This window comes from Saccostrea echinata, unplaced genomic scaffold (genome assembly GCF_033153115.1).
Source record: "Saccostrea echinata isolate AGI-Se365-2 ecotype Australia unplaced genomic scaffold, CSIRO_AGI_Sech_v1 ptg000051l, whole genome shotgun sequence".
Taxonomy (NCBI): domain Eukaryota; kingdom Metazoa; phylum Mollusca; class Bivalvia; order Ostreida; family Ostreidae; genus Saccostrea; species Saccostrea echinata.
This window is the reverse complement of record NW_026889800.1, coordinates 3,371,831-3,392,735: the sequence shown is the minus strand read 5'-3', so window position 1 is coordinate 3,392,735 and position 20,905 is coordinate 3,371,831. Positions and strand designations below refer to the sequence as shown.

General features: G+C 34.7%; 2 protein-coding genes across 2 annotated transcripts; both read right to left on the bottom strand.

Moving 5' to 3' along the window:
• Positions 1-4,787: 4,787 nt before the first annotated feature.
• On the bottom strand, positions 4,788-16,880 carry LOC133203811 (methyl-CpG-binding domain protein 2-like). Its single transcript, XM_061339596.1, has 5 exons — positions 16,751-16,880; positions 16,512-16,542; positions 13,278-13,415; positions 6,903-6,942; positions 4,788-5,106 (listed from the first exon to the last, which is right to left on the bottom strand). The coding sequence occupies exons 1-4, from the start codon at positions 16,861-16,863 to the stop codon at positions 6,937-6,939; spliced, it is 288 nt and encodes a 95-aa protein (XP_061195580.1). The 5' UTR covers positions 16,864-16,880; the 3' UTR covers positions 4,788-5,106; positions 6,903-6,936.
• A 194-nt stretch (positions 16,881-17,074) lies between these two features.
• Positions 17,075-20,587, bottom strand: LOC133203482 (uncharacterized). The gene is made up of 4 exons (XM_061339260.1): positions 20,551-20,587; positions 20,399-20,437; positions 19,038-19,328; positions 17,075-17,271 (listed from the first exon to the last, which is right to left on the bottom strand). The coding sequence occupies exons 1-4, from the start codon at positions 20,585-20,587 to the stop codon at positions 17,075-17,077; spliced, it is 564 nt and encodes a 187-aa protein (XP_061195244.1).
• Between the last annotated feature and the right edge of the window lie 318 nt (positions 20,588-20,905).

Here is a 20,905-nt window from a genome sequence, read left to right as displayed (position 1 = left end):
AAACATTATACATAAACATGATACACTCATACATAAACATTATACATAAACATGATACACCATTACATAAGCATGATACATTCATACAAAAAAATTTTACACTCTTTGTATTGTATACGTAAACATGATACATTCATACATAAATATGATACACTAACACATAAATAAATACATAAACATGATACACTCATAGATAAACTTGATACATTCATATATAAACATTATACATTCATACATTAACATGATACACTCATACATAAATATGATACACTTATACATAAACATGATACACTCATACATAAACATGATACACTATTACAAAACATGATACACTTTATGTTTACTTAAACATGATAAACTCTATTTATACATAAGCAGGATACACTCATACATAATCACGATACACTCATAGATAAACATGATACACTCAAACATGATTCACTCTTATATTAACATGACACATACATAAACACAATACACTCATACATAAACATCACATTACTAACCTGAAACATCAACCAAGAAGTCGTGGGAACCGCTCTGCTGGATTTTTCTGCGCGATTTTCAGTTTTATTTATTACATTTCCGTTTATTTGTAATGTATAAAAAATTTTCCCTGACAAAGAAGTAATTTTTAATTCATTAGATAAAAAATACACATATTTTTCATGTTATTCAATCGTTGTTCTATTCACTGTCGAATTTGAAACGTGTGACGGTACATATTGTCGTTTTGTACATATTGTCGTCGGCGACAATATGTACCTCCCCTCACTGCACAAATTGTCGTCCATCGGTACATGTACATATTGTCGCCGGCAACAATATGTACCGAGACGAGCCGTATTCTCCTCTTGCATAATGGACGACAAAATGTACAATCAAGCACCGGCACATATTGTCGTCGGCGACAATATGTACAGTCAAGGTCGGCATATATTGTCGTCGATATATTGTTTTGACGAATATTTACTTGAGAAAGGAAAGACAGATTGACAAACACATACGTGCACGGAGGAGGCAGACAGCTTTACTAGCAATACTGTAGGAAGAAAACTTTTTGGTCCAAAAATTTTGTCCAGAATTGATGTACATCACTATGATACATGTATGTCAAGATACCGTAATTCTTCAGATATATGATAAGTCAGCCTGTTCTTTTTTTCTTAATATATACTTGGAGATTGAATACATGTATTAGGTTTTTTTTTTTGTTCAGTAGTAATGATTATTTGGAAAATATTTTTGCGATATTCCTAAATATACAATCATGTGCCGATATAATTGGTGTTGGGGTTGACATTTTAGATCACCTGAACTGGAAGTTCAAGTGAGCTTTTCTGATCACATTTTGTCTGACCGTCCGTCTGTCTGTGAACGTTTCACAATTTCAACTTCTCAAGAACTACTGGGCCAATTTCAACTTAACTTGTCACAAAGCATCCGTGGATAAAGGGGGTTCAAGTTTGTTCAAATGAAGGGCCATGCCCTCTTTCAAGGGAAGAAGTTTGTTTGTTTGTTTGTATGTTGTTTAACGTCCCTCTCGAGAATTTTTCACTCATATGGAGACGCCACCACTTGCCGGTGGAGAGCTGCAAATTTTGTCCTATACTCGGCACTTACGGCCATTGAGCAGTGAGGGATCTTTTTCGTGCCAGCCCTTACTGCGACACGGGACCTCGGTTTATACGGTCTCATCCGAAAGACCGGTCTCCACGTCCCACAGTGGGATTCGAACCCGCGACGTAAGGATCAACTCCTTACTTCGCGACTCTAGAGCAGACGCTCTAACCACTGCGCCACGCGGGCGACAGGGAAGAAGTTAAGAATAAGTGAAAATTTAGTGACATCTTTTAAAAATCTTCTCAAGAACCACTGTGTCAGAAAAGTTGAAAGTTATGTGAAAGCTTCATTATGAAGTGTAGATTCAATTTAATTCAGATCATGTTCATCGGAGGAACGGTTCGTCTACAAAAGGTGATCAAAGTTTTTCATAGAATATCTGAAAAAACATCTTTCAAACTCTTCTTTTCAAGAACTACTCTGTCAAAAGATACTAATGTGAAAGCTTCATTACATAGCGTACGTTCAATTTTGAGGTGCTGGCACGAAAAAGATCCCTCAATGACCCTGTGTACCATGTATAGGTCTAAATTTGCAGCTCTCCACCGGCAAGTGGTGACGTCTCCATATGAATGAAAAATTCTTGAAAGGGTCATTATACCTACAAATAAACAAAAACAAAATCAATTTTGTTCAAATCATAACCCCAGGGGTAGGGTAAGTCCACAATGGGCAATCAAAGTTATACATAGGAATATGTACAGAAAATCTTTAAAAATCTTCCAAAAACCAAAGACAGATGTAGCACCGGCGCAAACCCCCCCCCCCCCCCCAACCCACCCCTTCCCGACACCCGCCCGGCGATTTGATTTGATTTCTTTTTTTTTTTTTTTTTTTTTTTTTTTTTTTTTGCTTTGGTAAAAACTTGTATTATACTCTCAATTTAGTCCATAGCTAAAATTTCATAATTTATTTAACATATACAGTAACACACCTTTACATACAAATGACTTCTTTTTTGCTTGTCAAAAACAATTCTGAACCGCATCCTCACCCCCTCCGTTCTGAAATTTCTGGATCCGCCACTGAGTAGCAGCAGTAGGCCCGTGATTAATGATGTTTAAATGGCAGCATCTTGAGGTAGCACAGATTCAAGTATCTTCAAATCAACCCGGGCCTAGGGTACATGGGGCTACCATGGGCGATTAAAGTTTTACATGAAATATATGGAGATAACAAACAGTATTCAAGCTCAAAAGTCCATTTAACATTACGAAATAGGTGCAGAACACACACGGACCTCCAAAACATCAGAGATGGGATCAGGTGCCATGGAGGAGTGAGCATCCCCTGCCGACCGGTCACACCCGTCGTGTGCTCCTTGTCATGATCGGGAAATAACGGAAAAATCCGTCGACAATTCAGTGTGTAAAAAATGACCTAACAATTAGTATGAAAAACGTCAGTCAGCATTTGACTCAATGATAAATTGTATTTGCTGACAAGGTCATTGTATCGACCAAAGAACTTACGAAATGATGACTTTAAACGAGACTGCTGATATTCTTGTTTCATCAGCTTGTTTGTCAATAATTTACCTCGTTTTAGAAATTGTACATACGTAGAGCATGCACTTGCGTATCGAATCAACTGAGAGGTATAAACCCCGTATGCTGGTGATGAAGGTATACTGCTGCATAAGTAAGGGAAGTTGACGATTGAAAAGTTAAAGTCATCCCGTTTATCATAAAGCTTGGTTGTTATATTACCATTAACGTCTTTTTCAAGTAAAATATCCAAATAAGAAAACAGATATGTCAGACTCCGTAGTATCTTTTATCACAAGCTCACCGGGATATATCGTATCGACATAAGAATGGAAATAACCATTGTTAATTGACAATACGTCGTCAATATATCTAAATGTCGAGTTGAAGGCCACAGCAAGTGTTTTCTTCTTTTCACGCATGAATACATGTATATGGAAAAGTTCTTTAAAAATTATCTTCTCAAAAAGAGCAAAGCAATTATTAATCATATTTACATGGAGCATTGCCATGCATTGTCATGCGATATGTTCTGAAGGACGACAATATGCGCCGTGAGGATAGGTACACATTGTCGCCCGCGACAATATGAACAGGACGACAAAATGTACCGTCACAACACACTGCATGAAATAGCACACGAGACACATCAGTGTGATTCACACACCAATTACATTCACAAAACTTCCAAAATACAACAAAAGAAATCTTTAAGCAACAATATCTGTGGAGCGACAATACGTACAGTGAGAGTGAGGCGTATAATGTCGGCAGCGACACTATGTACATGTGTAACTTTTCAGCCTGCGACAATATGTACCGATGGACGACAGTATGTGCAGTGAGGGTAGGTACATATTGTCGCCGACGATATTACGTACAAAACGACAACATGTACTGTCACAAACCGCTCTTAATTGCATGTACAACCATTAAACTGGTCAAGAGAAATCAGGTTTCTTGAATTTAAACTACAGTAACATTCGTAAGGGTGTTCAAGGACGAGAACGCAAATTTATTCATAGTATAAAGGATACGGATATTTTTCTAACAAATATTTCTGCATGAAATTCTACAAAAAGAATGAATTTTTCTTAAGCTTACATGAATAGGGGAATGGTGGGAATTTTTAAAATGTTTCATAACAGACACTTAAAACTTAACTTTGAAGGTTATAAATTAGGCATTAGATTGACAGTAAGAAACAGAACCATGGACAGGAGTCTGTGATAGAAAATCATATTGAAACAAGTTTCAATTCTTTATACCATTATGAAAATCGTTATAACCATTATTTCCTGCAAAGATTAATTAAATAAATTGCATGGAGAATTCAAATTACATCTTTTGAGTAATTAAATCTAATTAATGCTGTTCATTTTAATCAACTGTACTGTTTGTTTTTTTGTTTTTGTTTTGTTTTGTTTTTTTTTGTTTTTTTTTTTTTTGGGGGGGGGGTCTCTTCATCTGACAGTAACATGTATGAAACTGTGATAGCCTATAAATAAAATTAACAACATTATCATGCTGTACAACAAAACCCTTAAAGCTTCTAAAGCTTTCGTTTGGTATCAAGTGTCTCAATGCTTAAAATGAAAATTTAAATGCATCACAATGTTTAATAATGATTAACAATTCTGTAGATAGTAATTAAACTTCCCGCATATTTTTCTTGAATTTGATTTCATGCACACGAGGTAAAATGAAGGGTGCAATTACTTGTAATTAGTATGTGTCTTATGATACCATGATTATTTATATTTCTTTTCATTATAAGAATATTTTCAGTAGATTTCTGTGAATACATATATATCTACAAATAGATCATAATTGTACATTTAAATACTAGAAAGTGTTATAGAGCCTTGTAGGGGTTTCCTGTATGGAATCTGGATCTAATCATAAACAGCACTTCAAATAAAATGAGTGTCTGTTTCAGTTCTCTGTTGTATTTTCTCTAGGTTTATTGTGATGCACTGGCTTCTTCTCTCTTGACCTAAATGATATGGATTATATATATATATATATATATATATATATATATATATATATATATATATATATATATATATATATAAAGCACTACAAAAACCAACAACACTGTATATCCTAAGTGTCGGATCTACTAAATAGATACAAGGTCAAGTATGGAAATTTATATAAAGCATTAAATATGACCACCGATACGAACCATAGAAATTGTCAAATTTTCGGGACGTCAGAAATGTAAAAATTGCTTACATTTTTGATTTGATTTTGAGTTATGATTTGAACAAAATTAATTTTGTTTTTGTTTGTTTGTTTGTAGGACTGTTTATCGGAAAAAAAAGAAATAATATACAAAAATGTAAAAATTGCTTAAATTTTTGTTTATTATTTCTTTTATCCGATAAACAGTCCTAAAACATTTCCAAATGACATATATAATACATCTAAATTATCTTTCTTTGGTTTCTTTTTATCATGTAAAGTTACGCTATTTTGAGAGAAAGGACAGCATACGATTTACTTCTTGGTCGTAATTGATTAGCGATAATTAATTCGTTCAATTATGTAAATCGCACTTCACCAGAATACACCCTAGGACCGGACGTATATCATAGCGGTCCGGATTTCTTTCTTGACAACTGATTATAAACTTCAAATTAAACATGTAACATTGTAAATAAATAGTGTTTGGTAGTTTAGTTGTGGTGCTAGCCGTTTTTGTTTTCTATTTCCTTTGTTTTTATGACTTCTTAACTTTTTTCTTTGTCCTGGGGAAGGGAGACAGGGCGTCATTTTTAGTGCTTTATATATATATATATATATATATATATATATATATATATATATATATATATATATATATATATATATATATATATATATATATATATATATATATCTTTCACAGGGTATCTTAAAAAATAATAAGTTAAAAATAGATATACAGTAAGACGAGTGGAGAATAAAAGGTTTATTACATTTTCAACAGTGAAATACTGTAGTTCATTAATTGAATAAAAGTGAAATTCTAACACAGTGTGAAAGGTTAACAAAATTGTTTTCTCACAGTGTGAGAATATCAGATGTGCGGCAAAACTCTCGATTTTCCATCCCATCACGAAGAGTGTTAAAAAAAACTCCCTGGCCTGTTATAAGATAGAGAGTATATGAACCATCCTGACAGAGAATAAGAGACCAAAGTTTCTCCAAATATGTTGTTAAAAATCCAAGTTTACAACGTTTTTCAATCTCGCAATCGCTTAGCTATGACGTCTCAATCGCTCAACTATGACGTCACAGCATATGACACTGTGTTACGAAAAGATAGTCAAAGGAAAAATCAAAGAAAATGTAATAAATAGAAAATTCAATGTTTTCTAGATGAATATGGAATTTATTTCACTCGAGAGACAAGATTTTTTTACATTTTCACTCGTGCTTCGCACTCGTGAAAATATCAAAAAATTCTGTCCCACTCGTGAAATAAATTCCATATTCGTCCACAAAACATTGAATATCCTCTATATCTAACATATATCTCTGCTTAGAAAAACTTTCCTTAAAAATGTCTTCAAAGAAACCGGATCATAAATGAATAATATTTACATCCACTGGATATCTTCTCCTTTACTTCTTATGAGAACTCATTGCCGTTATCACTTCATTAGCAACAAACTAGTTAGAACCGGTTTTTAAAGCCATCTGTTTGAAAGATTTCCTAAGAAATGGACTCTTCCAACAATGAAATGTATGGACCAAAGAGACAATAAAGAAATATGAATAAACAGCTATTTATTTGCTTACCAGTATTATAGTTGCATTTTACAGGTTAGAAAAATTAAAACTGCGAAAGCGAAAGAAAAACATTTATCATTGAGTGCGACGATCAAATAGAAATATGATTCTTCAACCCTCAGACGTGAAATGAATAATCAGTAATGTTTGGGTTTTTTTTGGGTTTTTTTATTCATAGGTAACTAAAAAGAGATTTCAGTCTGTCTTTACTGTAAATTGTATGATCCATTTCGGTATTCCGATCATCATAGGCCACATCGCACATAGCAGATTGGCTAGAAAAAAGCAGAAATCAGTTCAGTATTGAAAAGTTTCCGGGGGGGGGGGGGGGAGACAAACTTGAATTGACACTACCTCAGGATGCCCCCATATTATGGTTTTGCTGTTCTTGAGCAGAAGAATTTTAAAGATGATTCCTATATATTCTTATGTAAAACTTTGACTCTCTGTTGTTCCCCCATTTTTATCCAATGTCGATTCCATGGGGGTCATATTTGGAACAAAATTGAATCTACATAACCTGAGGATGCTTCTTTAATAATATGACTTATCAGGAATTTGCTGTTCTCGAGAGAAAAAAATTAAAGACATTTCATATATATTCCAATCCTATGTATAACTTTGACCCCTGTTGTGGCCACGCCCTATTCCCGGGGGTCATGATTTGAATTAACTTAATTCTTCACTACCTGAGGATACATCTATATCAAAGTGACTAATAATGGCTTAGTTGCTCTTGAAAAGAATATTATTGAAGAAAGGACTATATTCTGTAGTGGCCAGTATCTGCCCCCAAAATAAAACTTTGATGGAGAAGTCTTTAATTATGTTCTAAACCAGGTGGATATTTGCAGACTTCAAAGCATTAAGTATTTTTATCAACTATGACATCATTAGTTAGATATGACGTCAATAAAATGGCGTAAATTCCAAATTGCAATGATTTTGAGAGAAAATAGCGTATTTTACGTCGGTATTTTGATTGGAAATTACCGAGCGCAGGTCTGCTCAGACTAGATCTTTTGATATAATGTGTAGAATGATAATATCAATGAAATATGTGAATATGGTACCTGAGCAGGCTTGCGCTCTATAAATACTATAGTCAAAATTGAACAAACTCTGTGCATTTTGGCCTCTATTTTAAAAATAACGGAAATCCAAATAGTTTGTGACGTCACAGAGACAAGAAAAGCCAACTAATTTTTCCAATTTCATAATATATTGTCTTAATTTGGATTATTTTATACAATATATGCACTTTTTCTCATTTCAAGAGATTTTCAAAATTTGACTATTATGGGGGCAGGAATACGCCCTTACCGTATATAGTTCTTTCCTATGTATTCCTGTATAAAACTTTGGCCCCATGTTGTGTCTGTGCCACCCATCCCACCCCCAGGGGTTATGATTTGAAAAAACTTAAATTTACACTACCTGTGGATACTTCTATATTGATATGACTAATAATGGCCTAGTTATTCGTGAGAAGAAGATTTTTAAAGATATTTCCTATATATTCCTATGGTAAAGTATGACCCTCTGTTGTTGTGGCCCTGCCCTATCCTCAGGGGTCATGATTGGAATAACTTGAATCTACACTTACTTAGGATACTTCCATTAGAATATGACCTTTCATGGTTTTGCTGTTCTTGAGAAGAGGATTTTTAAAGACATTTCCAATATATTCCTATCTAAAAATTTGACCCCCTCTTGTGGCCAGGCCCTACCCCCGGGGGTTATGATATGAACAAACTAAAATTTAGAATATGTATTGAAGCTTTTATGCAAGTCTCATCTTTTCTTGCCCAATGGTCCTTGGGAAGATTTTTAAATCATGCGACCGAATTTTCACAAAAATTCTTAATTATTTCCCCTTGAAAGAGGGCGTGGCAGTTCCTTTGAACAAATTTTAATTCCCTTAACCCAAGAATGCTTTGTGGGAAGTTTTTTAAAATGGACCCAGTGGTTCTGGAGAAGGAGATGAAAATGCGAAAAGTTTACGACAACGACAGACAACGGACAAATTTTGATCATAAATGCTCAATTGAGCCTGTTTGTGGTATTTTTGAAAAAGTAGATCAAAGGTCAAGGTCAAGTTTACTCTAAGGCTGGTATTTTTATTCCTCCGTAATCGAAGATTCGGGACATAAAATTTTTAGTCTGTTGGTCCGTCTGTCTGTTTGTCTTTCAATCTGGTTGTCTGTCTATAAAAACTTCAACGTTGCCCATAAGATTGGAATGGTTGGTGCTAGGGCTTTCATATCACATGTCATGTGTCAAGACTTTTCTTTAGATACGAAAACATTTGACTTCTTCACCTTGACCTTGGAGTTAGACCTTCTTTTGCAAAACATCGCCAAACTTTAACCTTTGCCAAAGATTTTGAGTGGTTGGAGGTAGAGCTTTTGTAATTCACATTTGTATTCCATGTGTCCTGACCTTTTTGGGGGGTTACAACATTTTTTACCTTTTGACCTTGACCTTTGGGTTTGATCTACTTTTGAAAAAAACTTTAACCTTGGCAGTGAAGTACCATACGAGGGCATCAGTGTTTCACAAACATATCTTGTTCATAATGTCTTTAGACCAGCAGTGCACATGTAGCACAGATTTACACATGTTCAAAAACATACCGTTTAACTCTGTGAACTATTTTGAAAAGTAGGTCAAAGAAAAATGTACTGGCACACTGGCGAAATTATCTCTTTCAATTTTGATCAGCCGATTTCTAACAATACTTAAAAGAGATCTGCGTGAACTAAATTAATTCATCTGAGTTGGGAGTTTTATCAGAATAGTTTTGTGTCCAAAAATAAATGTTTAGGTACATTTAAAAAGGGATAGAAGTGAGTATTCAGAGACATGTTTAATACTCAATGTTGCAACTGAGAGGATTTTTCTGAGACTTGGAATTTGGCGATACCTGGTACAAATTATTTTGAAATAGGATTGGATAGATTAGAGTAGGAGACAACAAAATCAAATCTTTGTGAGATAATCTAATAGATGTGAAGAGTCTACACATCAAAATAAATTTCAATGATCAGTGATTACATATTTGTGTCGCCCTCAGAGCAGAGCGGCACTAAGGGATCACTTTACCCGGTGTCTGTCTGTCTTTCTCTGTCTAGCTGTCCCTCTGTCACACCCTATATCTCGAAAATAATATTAGGCATGGATTTGATATTTTGCAGATATATTGTTTGGCATTATGGCTTTTGTAAATTACCATGGTTATCGACCTCGAGACCCTTGACCTTTGACCTACTTTTCAAATAGTTCATAGCGCCGATTTACAGCATATTTTTTACATTTAAGAGGCAAGTCTTTGCTATTCAGCATGTGCACTGTTTGTCATAATATGAAAAATACCAGCATTACGATCCGCTTGACCTTGACCTTTGGCCTACTTTGCAAAACATACCCTAAGCAGTTTAATCTTACTTATGACTTTTGAATTTTGAGAGGCAGGGTTTTGATTATTAGCATTTTTATGAGTTCATGATATTTTAATTTGAAACTGTATGGTATTCAGTTAGCAAACAAACTTATATTTAAATATTATGAAAATACACCGGGATCGGTATTCCATATTGGATCGTGTACACTGACAATTGCAGTAAAGACAGACTGAAATATCTTTTGGAGGATTGCTGGAAACACGTATAAATAAAATGATAAATAGTTATTTCTAAATAATTTCAATTTAAATATTCAATTGAGGGTTAGGGAACCATACAGTTTGGAAGGGAAGGTAAGAAATGCTTACCTTACGAGACTTGTAGCATAAAACTTAAGCGAATTATTCTTGTCATAATTGTGAAAACTTTTGGACAAAAAAATGAATAAAAAGAAAGAGGCCAAAGGGCCTTAACGGTCACCTGAGTACAATACAACAATTTAGAGGATCCATAAACTGATAAATGAAGCTTTGTTGCTCAAAAGCAAGAAAAATAGTACGATTAGCATCAACAAAATAATTGGTCTAGTATCTAACTGTCCCCCATTTATCACTATTACCATGCAGACTATTAACAAAATGTCTATTTTTTTAACCCCATATTATTACTTCTCACATTGGCCTCTCTTAGCCTTTGAAGAACATATAAAAAGATAAGTTACTTTTGTCTCATTTTTATTCATCTATTATTTCCAAGTCTACTTGATCATTAAAACTATGAAAGTACTTTTTGTATTACATGATAAATATTCTTGCATAATTCTCGTATTCTATTAACCTTTCAAATACATTGTTTACAGTGATTAATTATCAAAGGTGAATGGCAAAGGGGAATAACTTTGCTCAGCAGAATACAAGTTAATAGCTATAGTGCCCTGGCCAGGACCAGAACACTTGACTACATGGTCCAGATGTTCAAAATTCTGGTAAAATTACCTTTGCATATTAAAATTATTACTCTGTTTGCCTCAAATATGCCCACAAGCATAGAATATTTTCAAAGAAATGCATTTTCACTATATTATTAAATAAATAAAGCCCCACCCTTACACCAGAACATCTGACCCAGGGGCCATGAACTCACAATTCTGGAAGAAGCACCCTTGCTCATCATAACTATACACTTATTTCTTTGCTTTACAACCAGTAGTAGAAAAAAATATTTAAAAGAAATTATGCATTTTCACTATATAATCAATAGAGCCCCCCCCCCCCCTTTCACCAGAACCCCTGACCCAGGAGCCATGAATTTCACAATTTTGGAAGAGGCATTCTTCCTTATCATAACCATGCACTTCCTTTGTTTGAATAATACCCAGGAGCAGAGAAGAAAATTTTGAATAAATTTATGCATTTTTACTATATAATCAATAGAGCCCTGCCCTAACACCAGAACCCTTGACCCTGGGGCCATGAAATTCACAATTTCTGCGGAGGCAGCCATGCTCATCATAACTATGTACTTAGTTTATTTAATACCCAGGAGAGAGAAAAAGATTTTCAAAAGAATTAATGTATTTTCACTATATATATATCAATAGAGCCCCACCCTAACACCAGAACCCCTGACCTAGGGACCATGAAATTTACAAATTTGGAAGAGGCAACCATGCTCATCATAACTATGCACTAAGTTAGTTTTAATTCCCAGGAGCAGAGAAGAAGATTTTCAAAGAATTAATGCAATTTTACTATAAAATCAATAGAGCCCTGCCCTAACAACTGAATCTCTGACCCAGGGGCCATAAAATTCACAATTTTTGAAAAGGCAGCCACGCTTACCATAACTATGTTCTTAGTTTATTTTAATACCCAGGAGCAGAGAAGATTTTCAATGAATTAATTTATTTTCACTATATAATCAATAGAGCCCCGTCCTAATACCAGAACCCCTGACCCAGGGGCCATGAAATTCATAAGTTTGGAAGAGGCACTCTTGCTCATCATAACTATGTACTTAGTTACTTCATTTAATACCCATGAGCAGAGAAGAAGATTTTCAAAGAATTAAAGCATTTCACTACATAATCAATAGAGCCCCACCCTAACACCAAACCCCTGACCCAGGGGCCATGAAATTCACAATTTTGGAAGAGGCACTCTTGCCCATCATAACTATGTACTTAGTTACTTTATTTAATACCCAGGAGCAGAGAAAAATATTCTTAAAGAATTAATGCATTTTCACTATATAATCAATAGAGCCCCGCCCTAACACCAGAACCCCTGACCCTAGGGCCATGAAATTCAAAATTTTGGAAGAGGCACTCTTGCTCATCATAACTTTATATATTAGTTACTTTATTTAATACCCAGGAGCAGACAAGAAAGATTTTCAAAGAAATAATGCACTTTCACTATATGATCTATATAGCCCCACCCTAGCACCAGAAACCCTTACCCTGGGGCCATGAATTTAAAGGGCTCAATGCTTATTACAATCATGCCAACAGTTTGACTGCTTGATGTCCAGGAGTAAAGAAGAAGATTTTTAAAGATTGCATTAATTTTGGTGGTTTTAGCCCCACTCCCTCAGGCCCCAGGAGGGCAGGGACCATGAAATTCACAATTTTTGTTCCCCTTTACCCATAGATGCTATATGCCAAATTTGGTTGAAATTGGTTAAGCGGTTTCAGAGAAGAAGCTAAAAATGTTCAAATGTTAACGCACGACGCACGCCGACGGACAAAAACGGATAGCAATAGGTCACCTGAGTGACTCATGTGACCTAAAAATTGGCTGCTCATTTGAATGAGATAAATATCTGTGCCATGCTAGCTGACAAGGCATGCATAATGAGAAAGCAAAACTTAAGAATGGCAGGAGATTGAATGATTTTTGTCATGGCCTGGGTCTTAATACGGCATTATGTGTTGTTAATGGCAAGAAGAAAGATAAGCTTCATGAGAGAAACAACGCACCTCCCCTCTTCCTCTTCCATGACTTTGTCCACGTCCTTGACCCTGACCGCGACCTCGTCCCTGACCTCGCCCTCGACCTCGTCCTTGACCTCGACCACTGAAACGTCCTGGTCCTGCTTTCAAACCCACTTCTCCTTCCTAGACACCGAAAGTAAAATGAATTGTTAGCCACTATACTCTCCAGAGAAAAAACAGCTAACCAGCTAATCATCATAATCAATTCTCCCTCCTAGACGCCCAAAGTAAAATGAACTGTTAGTCAAAATTTTCCCTCCTAGACACCCAAAGTAAAATGAACTTTTAGTCAAAATTCTACCTCCTAGACGTCCAAAAAAAAATGAACCGTTAGTCAAAATTCTCCCTAATTGATGCCCTAAGTAAAATAAACTCTTAGTCAAAATTCTCAATGGAGAAACACGGCTACATGTAACCATAATTCCCATTTCTCCCAAATAGGCACCCAGAGTGAAATAGACTATTAGCCACAATACTTATCGGAGAAACACAAGCAAACTATTGTATTTATAATATTTATTAGACTGAATCAGTGAGAATATACACTACAGCCTGAGGTTATCCGCATGCAGAAATTAATTTTTGCTCTATTGTTTTTTTTTTTGTTTGTTTTTTTTTTTTTGTTTTGTTTTGTTTTTTTTTTTTTTTTGTTTTTTTTTTTGTAGCCTACAGACCAATTTAAAAAAATTAAGACGGCTATTTTTTTACTTTTATCAAAAATGGCTCAATAAAAAACCTAATAGTATATGTTATCAAATTTGGTCCTTATTTTTTATCATGTCACTGGTCTTTGCGAACTGGAAATCTATACACTGAGAAACTGAGATCAAATTTTTTCATCACTGTCTTGAATCAGTAATTATATATTATATATACAACCAGAACCTTTACATTTCCATATGATTAAGGTATTTTTGTATATAAGCTAGACAAAATTGCTAAGGCACCACCTGTTATTCTCGTTTGTCAACTGACCATTTGCCTAATCGGCTCTAGTACATCTAATATGTTATTTTTCCCAATACTGTTGAAAGACAAATTTCTTGGTGTCTTCACAAGACTCTTAAATGACTTTCCCATTGCGCGCCGTTCTGCCTAGATATGAATTGGTGATAACAGATGGTGGTCAGTGCGGTTGCAACAGAAGCAGTCTTCCAATTAAAAATTAAATAATATAAAACAATCAACTACATGTGTATCATATCGCTTAGTAGTCAACCAGTGCCTTGGTGTCCATACTTAGTCTTTTTCTGAGTTTTCAATTAGTACAAACAAAGAAAAATAGACTTTTATTCCTCCAAATAGTGTGAGCACGATTTCCATTTCGGAGAAGATTCGGGGATATATGTAGTTTGTACCCTGTCCGTCTTTCTGTCTTTTTGTCCGCAAAAACTTTAATATTTCCAATAACACTTGATTGGTTGGAGCTATGGCTTTCAAATTTCATTTGTGTATTCCTTGTGACAAGACCTTTCTTTGGGTACCATCATATTTGACCTTTTGACCTTGACTTTGGAGTTTTACCCAGTTTTGCAAAATTTTACCGAACTTTAACCTTGACCATAACTTTTGAACAATTAATAGTAGGGCTTTCATACTTGACATTTGTAATTCATGTGACAAGACCTTCCTTTGGACACCATCAATTTTGTTACTTTGACCTTGACCTAGGAGTTTGACCTACTTTGGAAGACTTTAACCTTGGACATAACTTTTGAACGGTTGGTGCTATGGCTTTCAAACTTTACATATGTAATCGTTGTGACAGTTCCTTTCTTTGTACACTAACAACTTTGACACTTTGACCTAGACCTTGGAGTATGACTTAGTTTTGGAAAAGTTTATCCTTTGACATAACTTTTGAACAGTTGGTGCTAGGGCTTTCATATTTAAATTTTTATTCCTCGTGACAAGACCTTCCTTTGGATACCAATAATTGTAATCCATTACCCTTGACCTTGGGAGTTTGACCTGTTTTTGAAAAACATTAACCTTGGTCATAACTTTTGAACAAATGGTGCTACAGCTCTCATATTTCACATGTGTATTTCTTGTGAGAAAGCCTTTCCTTGAGCACCATTGATTTTGACCATTTGACCTTGACCTTGATGATTGACTTACTTTTGAAAAACTTTTACCTTTTCCATATCTTTTCAATGGTTGCTGCTAGGGCTTTTTTTATATTTCACAGGTAGGGCTGTGTATTGAGCAAAAAAATTCGGTACGATACGATACAATATTCTATAATGCGATATCCGATATATTGGATTCTTTAACAAGTCTATCGATAAAGTCTTTTAAATCATTTAATGCATGAATTTTATAAAAACTAATTGTTTTATAACCCACTTCGAAGGTCTTGTCTCACTGTCTCTACAAATTTCACTTCAAATTCAAACTTTAAATGACTGTGAAACAACATGTTAAAATAAAGTTGTCTTTGTATTTTGTAATATTTTTCTAAGATGTGCTATCTCCTTAATGATTATATCATTATTGATCAATTTTAATTCAAAACAGTAAAAATATAACCCTTGGTGATTGAAATTCCTAACTTTTTCAAAGAATTATGAGAAAATCTGCCTATCCGATACGTATTGAAGTTATTTTTTCGATACGATACATTCTTAAATATCGATACGTATCGATATATCGATATATTGATACAGCCCTATTCACAGGTATATTCCTCGAGACAGGACCTTACTTTGGGTACCAACATATTTGACTTGCATTTGAGAAAGTTTAACCTTTGCTATAAGTTGCCATACGGGGGAATCAGTGTTTCAAAAACACATCCTGTTTTTTATAAAATTAAGCTTCAGTTAACATTGTAGTTATTTATCAGTTGAGACATTTAAATGCCTCCTTTTTTTTACTTTGATGACATATTCACAGGCCCGCAGCAAAGGTTACAAATAGTGTGTGTGTGTGTGTGGGGGGGGGGGGGGGGCAACTTCCCAAAAAAATCTGACAAGCCAAAAAAAACAACCCTAAACTGACCAAAGGTGGGTGGGGAGGGGGGGTGGAACTTCCCAACAATTATCTGCCAAGCGAAAAAAAAAAAGCTATCTAACTGTCCAAATCCCGGAAATTGCCAGTGCTCGACCTTACGATATCAAAAGGGTAAAGGGGGGGGGTGGGGGGGGGGGGGGGTGGGCAGCATCTAAAGAAAAATTTACTATTTTATTTCATATTTTATATTAGGTACTTGCTTACCCTTATTTCCTTTTCCTTCTTCATCATTTTTCTGCAAATAAAATCCCAATAAAACATTTACATAAAGTTTACATAAAGGAAGAAAAAAGTTATTTGTATGTCATATTTTAGAAAGGTACTAGTAACACTAATTTACTTTTAATCTGGTAACTAAGATCTTCTGTTAAAAGTTTTCATGGAATCATTATTTTTTTTAAAAAAACAAAAGTAAATCACAGAAAGCTTGTTCATTCACATACAATCTTAAAGCTATAAATCCGGCAAACGCTAGGACCGCTGCGATCACTCCACAGACAGTACCAGCGATAGAACCAATGTTAGGTTTCTCTCCCTCTTCTCTCTTGGGTTCCATAACAGCACTGGTGTCCTTAGTATCTACAAGAAAGATAAAACTCAAATTAGCTCATGTCGATTTTTCCATTGTTTTAATACATATATATATATATATATATATATATATATATATATATATATATATATATATATATATATATATATATATATAAGGACACCAGTGCTGTTATGGATAAATATATAAATATAGTGGGTAACTTTCTACATCTTTATCTTTTACCTTCTTTACAGTCTTGATCTTTAGTGGTAAACAGTCTATTGTTTAAGCGGTACCACCCTATGACCATTGTGTATTTCTTATTCTCTGACAGGCCTGACGCCACGATCTTAGCCTGACACTGGAAGGCCCCCGTCAGGGTGTCACAGATATCAAGAGGGATAGAGATTTCAAAATAGGCAGATTTCCCTGGAAGGAAACAGAAATATATTCACATACAGCAAGGCTTCTCATCTATTGCATGTAGATCTTGTAAAAGGACCTACTCGCAGTTGAAAATCTACTCTTTTTTTCAAAATTAAAGATGAACACGACTCGTAAATAGGCATACGCCATACGATATTACTTTTTACGATATCAGCACCGGGGTATACTCTTTGCATTCGTTACACCTGACTGCTTTATTGTCAAGGATATCGCCGTGGAATGGCGAGCCGTGTTCGTGCTGGTTATCTTGCATTACCTTTGTTTACATTTTATTGCAGTAACGTGTATTTGTGTTTGATTGTATACTGTACTGACCTGTGCAACTGTTGTAAGTTTCTTTGGTATCTTACTCTCCTGCATTAGAAGTACACAGCTATTTTTTTTTGTCGCTACCGAGTGCTGTATAGCATAAGTCCGTCTACACCAGTGGCGATTGATTACACGCTGAACAGTGACTAAGTGAGCAGCTTTATATAGGGGCCCTCAGATATAGCGAGAGACCATTAGAATATGGCGGACACATTCCTTTTACGAATCGTGTTCAGCTTTAAGGTAACATATTCCCAAATGACAAGTAATGAAGTAAAGTTATGAAATTGAATTTTAGAATCATGCATAATAAGTTCATCGCTTAAATGTGAATAACGTTATATAAGCCTATGATATGTCTTTATTCTACAGTACAAAATATTACGCTGTGAATAACTGCAATTTAGATCTCAGTTTTGCTCTTTTGCTATTCCTCTACCAAGCCGTAAAGGAAGATTTTGTTTGTTGTTTAACGTCCCTCTCGAGAATTTTCGCTGAAATGGAGACGCCACCACTTGCCGGTGGAGAGTTGGAGAGCTGCAAATTTATACCTATACTCGGCACTCAGGGCCATTGAGCAGTGAGGGATCTTTTTCGTGCCAACATCTACTGCGACAAGGGGACCTCGGGTTTATACGGTCTCATCCGAAGGACTGGTCTCAACGTCCCGCCGTGGATTCGAACCTGCGACGTAAGGATAAGACTCTTGAGCAGACGCTCTAACCTTTGCCGTAAAAGAAGTGAATCCGACTGAAATTTGTTCAAAATCGATATACTGAGTATGCATGATTACATTCAGTAGCTAAAACTGAAGTAACTTTTTTTAGTGCAGCCATCTGGAACTTGACATCTACTAGGAATACCTAATCAATATTCATAGGAGGCGGGTCTTAGCCTCATGTCAGCTCTCTCTCTCTCTCTCTCTCTCTCTCTCTCTCTCTCTCTCTGAATTTTATTAAAATCCCAAACACTTAATATATGCATTGACTAGAAATATAAATGATTTAACCATCTGAAGAGTTATAAAAAGGGAATTACTGCATGTGTTAAGATTAAAGTAATTAACCGGAACAGAAATTGATAAGATTTTTGTAACAAAACAAAAAGCAAAAAAAAAAAACAAGAAAACCGATCCCAGCCCTGTGAATCATTAATTAGAAGGCGATCCTTTCAGCTCATGGGTGCTTAACGCATGTCCTCCCAACCCCCACCCCTGCTTACAGGACTTCTAAAAATTGTGCAAAACATTGCATACATTTGCAAGGAATTTTCTTTAAGGGAAAAAGCAGTGAAGAGTGTCTATCATCAAAAATCGAATTACAAGCAATGGTTTTTAAAACATGTCATTAATGAAATGCATAATATACAAGTTTCAATGATAATTAAAAATATTGGTAGCAAAACTGCATCTAATGAATGAAGACTGAAAAACTACTCACCAGGGCCTTCTTCACCTTTCCAATATTTCTTTTTGGTTACATCAAGAAATCTTTTTAATTGTGGAAACATTCGGATTCTGTAGGATTTCACAAACAGAGATTTCCCAGCCACAAAGGCTGCCAGCATCACGCGTGCGTTTGGCCACTTCGGATAAGGCACATAAAATATGTAAAACTCATACACCTTTCTAACATCTACTTCCAGTTTGTTCACATCCACCTTGCACCTAAGGTCCATATACTTCAAACCATCTCTTTGTCTAAATGTTGCATTTATAATCGTGTTGCTACCTGAAGATAATTGTATAAAAAGTCAACACATATTTTATATATATAAAGGTTTTGACGGTGAAACTGTATTTAATCCATTTGGACATCTGAAAACTGGAAATTTTTCTATTCAGTCAAAAATTTAATGAAATTTGAAATTATGAAAAATAAGGTGTTTGTAATCCTTAGTAGTTATTTTGGGTATAATATTCTGTGGCTTTTTTGAAAAGAAACATTGTAAATTGCCCTTGCATTTTTACATATATAGATCAGAAAGCTACAGGCTGATTATGCAATTATTTGATAATCTATTTATAAATTTTACGTACTCTATTAAAGGGGCCTAGACACATTTGCATTGTTTACATTTTAAATTTTTATGTTTATTCAAAGAACAAAACCATTTTAATGAACTAAACTTGCTTGAATATTCTTAGAATTTAATGACAGCGACATTCTTCTTTACATCATGTCAAACACGTGTTTTTATAAACAGGGCACGAGCTCTGCTATTGTTAATGTTTACATTTCACCGGGTGTGTTCAATTTGTTAAATTCTGCACATATTACTGAGCACGGACTTACAATACTGGTGAGTTGGATTTGCTTTCTCCCATTTCTAATCTAAATTTTCTGGATTATAGTTTTAATATTTTCATTAGTACACAACGAAATTTCTACTTTTCTTAAGTATTTGGGATAAAGTTTTCTTCGTGAAAGTGCAAGGATATGTGTCTATCAAACGCGTCCCCAAATTCGTAGTTTTAATAATTCCTAGCTAAAAGAAGTTTCTGAACGCGTTTTTATTATATTTCGGCGTAAAATGCTCTAGCTTCATATAAATCATGACATTTTAAAGAAAATTTGAGAAAATATTAACTTCAAATCTGTGTCCAAGCCCCTTTAAGTTAGAGATACCCTAATCGTGTGTTTATCGTTATTAATCTAGTCACATATTAGTTTTGAGGCAAACTTGTTTGAATTTGGTCCATTTGAATTTGGTAAAAAGAAAATTCATTTAAAAAGCACAAAACAGCAATAGTTGATTTCAAGACCTCGTACCACCAAACCTGACTCGCTGTTCTACATACCTTCTGTCATAAGTTTGTTTGTGTCACTAGAGAAGTAGTCTGCAAAACAGGACAGTGTTCAGATTTAGAATTTACAGAACTTAAAGTTCTAGCTTTCAAGGTAATTCAAGGAAAATCAAAGTTTATCTGTAAAATAATTTTAAAATATTTACCTTGTTTTAAAAAAAAGCTTTCCCTGACCGAGTTCATGTAGATATCTGGTAACGGGTCCTTTCATGAAAAAATCGGAAGCACAACAGGTTTTGTAACAAACTTCAAAACAGATAAAACTCTGTTGTTTTATATGATGTTATGAACTGATCAATACCTACAAAATTTTGTAAATATTTTCTTTCTTCTTCTTTATAAGAATTTGTTCTCTTCTGATTCACACCTGCAAATTTAGTGTGATATATTGTATAATCTTTTCATATTTAATCTAAAAACAGTATCTCTGTCTTAGTATACAACGAATGGCAAACAGTTTCTATTTACCATCATGAATGTTACAAATGTAATCAAGCAATT